The following is a 4,070-nucleotide window of genomic DNA, read 5'->3' on the forward strand; positions in this document are numbered from 1 at the left end:
AAAAAAAAAAAAAAAAAAAATACAACAATTAGCCGGGCGTGGTGGCACACACCTGCAGTCCCAGCTACTTGGGAGGTTGAGGAAGAACAATCGCTTGAACCAGGGAGGTGGAGGTTGCAGTGAGCCAAGATCATGCCACTACACTCCAGCCTGGGCGACAGAGTGAGACTCTGTCTCAAAAAAAAAAAAAAATAAGAAAAAGAAAAAGAAAGGAAAATCATGTATGTGGCCAGGCAAGGTGACTCAAGTTTGTAATCCCAACATTCTGGGAGGCTGAGGCAGGAGGATCACTTGCTGATAGGAGTTTGAGAACAGCCTGAGCAACATAGTGAAACCCATTCTTTACTAAATATTAAAAAACAAAAAATATATGGTTTACAGATACAGACACTAAGACTTTGGGAATCATACCACACCTATTTGTACTTTGGAAAATTACAGACGATTCCCTTCCAACCACAGTAGTTTGAGATTCAAAAGATCACATAGACATGCTATTAAGGAAATGACCAGGGCCAGGTGCCGGGGCTCACACCTATAATCCCAGCACTTTGGGAGACTGAGGTGGGCGGATTGCCCAAGCCCAGAAGTTCAAGACCAGCCAGGGCAACATGGCAAAACCATCTTGACAAAAAATACAAAAATCAGCCCAGTGTGGTAGTGCACACCTGTAGTCCCAGCTACTCAGAAGGCTGAAGTGGGAGGATGGCTTGAGCCTGGGAGGGTAAGGATGAGCTATGATTGTGCCACTGCACTCCACCCTGGGTGACAAAGTGAGATCTTGTTTCAAAATAAAGAATGAATGAATAAATAAGTAAATAAAATCAGTCTGGTCAAAATGGTGAAACCCCATCTCTACTACAAATGCAAAAATTAGCACCGGGAGTGGTGGCTCAGCACTTTGGGAGGCTGAGGCGGGTAGATCATCTGAAGTCAGGAGTTCAAGACCAGCCTGGCCAACATGGTGAAACCCTATCTCTACTAAAAATGCAAAAATTAGCCTGGCATGGTGATGTGTGCCTGTAATCCCAGGTACTAGGGAGGCTGAGGCAGGAGGATTGCTTGAACCCAGGAGGCAGAGGTTGCAGTGAGCCGAGGTCGTGCCACTGCACTCCAGCCTGGGCAACAGAACAAGACGCCACCTCAAAAAAAAATGCCTTCCAACAGTCCTTGTCCTGCTTCACTTTTTACAGGTTTTGCCCTACAAATCATATGAAATAAGAGAACAGCGAAATACTGTTGGTCTGGACACTTAATCTGATGTGCAGAAGGAACAGCCCCAAATCCTGAGATCCATTCTTTTATATAACTAGATATGGAAGATATAAGATTATTTGATGAGACTTATTTATTTATTTATTTATTTATTTTTGAGATGGAGTCTTGCTCTGTCGCCCAGGCTTGAGTGCAGTGGTGCAATCTCAGCTCACTGCAACCTCTGACTCCTGGGTTGAAGTGATTCTCCTGCTTCAGCCTCCTGAATAGCTGGGACTACAGGTGTGCATCACCATGTCTGGCTGATTTTTGTATTTTAGTAGAGACAGGGTTTCACCATATTAACCAGGCTGGTCTCGAACTCCTGACCTTATGCAATCCGCCTGCCTCGGGCTCCCAAAGTGTTGGGATTACAGGCCACCACACCTGGCCACTTAATTTCTTTTAACAAAGACATGAGAATTATGAATACATGGATGAATCATTTCGCCCTTGTATCATTCCTTTTTTTTTCTCATCACTATACTAACGAGGACCTTCTATCATTCTTAAAATAAAAAAGAAACAGAAATCCCAGCGCAGTACTTCCCAAACGAAAGCGGTAGGTGTCCATCTGTCAGGCTATATTAAACCAAGAAGAGAATTTTCGCTTCAAAATAGTTTCTTCTATTGGCGCTTTCTCCTCGTGAAATATTTACAGGAAACATACATTTAAAACGGAATGAAAGCAGAAACATACAGTAATCCAAGCAAAACTCAACAATGTCCGTTCTTTATTTTGCACAAGACGGTCTACATTACCCTTTCCATTAAAAAAGACTGAAAATCTGGGGCTGAAGTAAAACACCCATGACATGCCAGTTGGAGCTAGGAATGTAGCTTTGTGTCAGCAGGAGACCAAGTGTGAGTGGCAGTTCTGGCTTGCTAAGTGGATACTTGAGCTTTCGTTCCCATTTATGAGCTTCCTAGGTTCATAAAAAGGACGGACCAAAGAAGTCTGCCCATAGTATGCTTATTTTTCAGAGTAGTCTAACATATGTTTCTCAAGAATGGTCTGCAAATCTCTTGCATCAGAATCATCAGAGAAATTTGCTTAAATAGAGATTAAAGGGATATATGTCAGATTTACTGATTCAAAATCTCTGGTAGTCGGGAACCCAGGAATCTTCATTTTAAAACTTAAACCAAGTGGTTCTTATGCTCAACAAAGTGTGCAGGAATTGGCCCCGTGATCTTGGCTTTTTTAATCACACCATGCCTCAATTTCTCCCTTCTGCACAAGAAAACAAGAGTTCCCTAGCCGGGCGAGGTGGCTGGCGCCTGTAGTCCCAGCTACTTGGGAGGCTGAGGCAGGAGAATGGCGTAAACCCGGGAGGCGGAGCTTGCAGTGAGCTGAGATCCGGCCACTGCACTCCAGCCTGGGCGACAGCCAGACTCCCTCTCAAAAAAAAAAAAAAAAAAGAGTTCCCGGATATCTTGCGAGTTAGTACTCCTCTGCCTAGCCGGATTCAGAGACATCGCCGCTACGAGGTGACTCGGGGCTCCCCTGAGCTCCCCTCATTCCTGGTGCATTGTAAATTCAATCAGAGAAGAGAGAGAGGAAGAGATTTCCGATACTTAAAGACTACCCTCTGGATCCTAGAGATTTTGCCCGTACAACTGTGTATCAGATTTCAGGGCGCGTTCGGCTAATAATGTTTCCGGCCAGCCGCCGTCGTTCGTCTAGTGACGCAACAAGGCGTACTCTCTGGCCCTTGGCACTCGACTACCAAGATGGCTGCCCCCAAGAGCTGCGCTCTATGGAGCTATTGCGGCCGTGGGTGGTCGCGGGCGATGCGGGGCGGCCAGCTCCTCGGGCTTCGTAGCTCTTGGTCCGGGGCCCCACTAAATGCTCGGCTCTTGTCCCAAGAGAAGCGGGCAACGGAAACGCACTTCGGGTTTGAGACTGTGCCGGAAGAGGAGAAGGGGGGCAAAGGTGAAAGGGGCGAGAGGGCGGATGGAGGGATCTGACCGTCCACGGTCTGGTTTCTTCTGGCCAGTTAGGGTTGATTTGACATCCAATTAGTTCCAGTGTTATTGTCGGTGCAGTTCTGATTTTTTTTTTTTTTTGAGACGGAATTTCGCTCTTGTTGCCGAGGCTCGAGTGCAATGGCGCGATTTTGGCTCACTGCAACCTCCGCCTCCCGGGTTCAAGCGATTCTCCTGCCTCAGCCTCCCGAGTAGCTGGGATTACAGGCGCTCGCCACCACGCCCGGCTAACTTTTTTGTATTCTTACTAGAGATGGGATTTCACCAGGCTGGTCTCGAACCCCTGACCTCAGGTGATTCACCCACCTCGGCCTCCCAAAATGCTGGGATTACAGGCGAGAGCCACCGCGCCCAGCCAGACGCCCCCTTTTTAAAAGCAGAATAATGATGACTAAATCCCATCAACTGAGCGTTTGTGATGTGCCAGGCAACGTACAGACATTATTTTCAATTCTCATTTTCAACATTCCAGTAGTGGGTATTGTTATTACCATATTACACGTAAGGAAATTGAGACTTAAAGGTTAATCAAGAAGTTGCCCGGTTGGGCCGGGCGCGGTGGCTCAAGCCTGTAATCCCAGCACTTTGGGAGGCCGAGACGGGCGGATCACAAGGTCAGGAGATCGAGACCATCCTGGCGAACACAGTGAAACCCCGTCTCTACTAAAATACAAAAAATTAGCCGGGCGAGGTGGTGGGCGCCTGTAGTCCCAGCTACTCGGGAGGCTGAGGCAGGAGAATGGCGTGAACCCAGGAGGCGGAGCTTGCAGTGAGCGGAGATCCCGCCACTGCACTCCAGCCTGGGCGACAGAGCAAGACTCCGCCTA

At 47.5% G+C, this 4,070-nt stretch overlaps 1 protein-coding gene across 3 annotated transcripts in view; it reads left to right on the forward strand.

The window, feature by feature from the left end:
- The first annotated feature begins 2,953 nt into the window (after positions 1–2,953).
- Positions 2,954–4,070, forward strand: part of COQ5 (coenzyme Q5, methyltransferase) — a 37,145-nt gene continuing 36,028 nt past the window's right edge. For 2 of the 3 annotated variants that reach the window (XM_017872118.1, XM_017872120.1), the window contains exon 1: positions 2,954–3,190. In XM_017872118.1, coding sequence (XP_017727607.1) covers positions 2,989–3,190 — 202 coding nt within the window. In that variant the 5' untranslated portion in view covers positions 2,954–2,988. The remainder of the gene's footprint in view (positions 3,191–4,070) is intronic. The other variant, XM_017872119.1, reaches the window with a different exon arrangement.

Source organism: Rhinopithecus bieti, unplaced genomic scaffold (genome assembly GCF_001698545.2).
Source record: "Rhinopithecus bieti isolate Rb0 unplaced genomic scaffold, ASM169854v2 scaffold_6776, whole genome shotgun sequence".
Classification (NCBI taxonomy): Eukaryota; Metazoa; Chordata; class Mammalia; order Primates; family Cercopithecidae; genus Rhinopithecus; species Rhinopithecus bieti.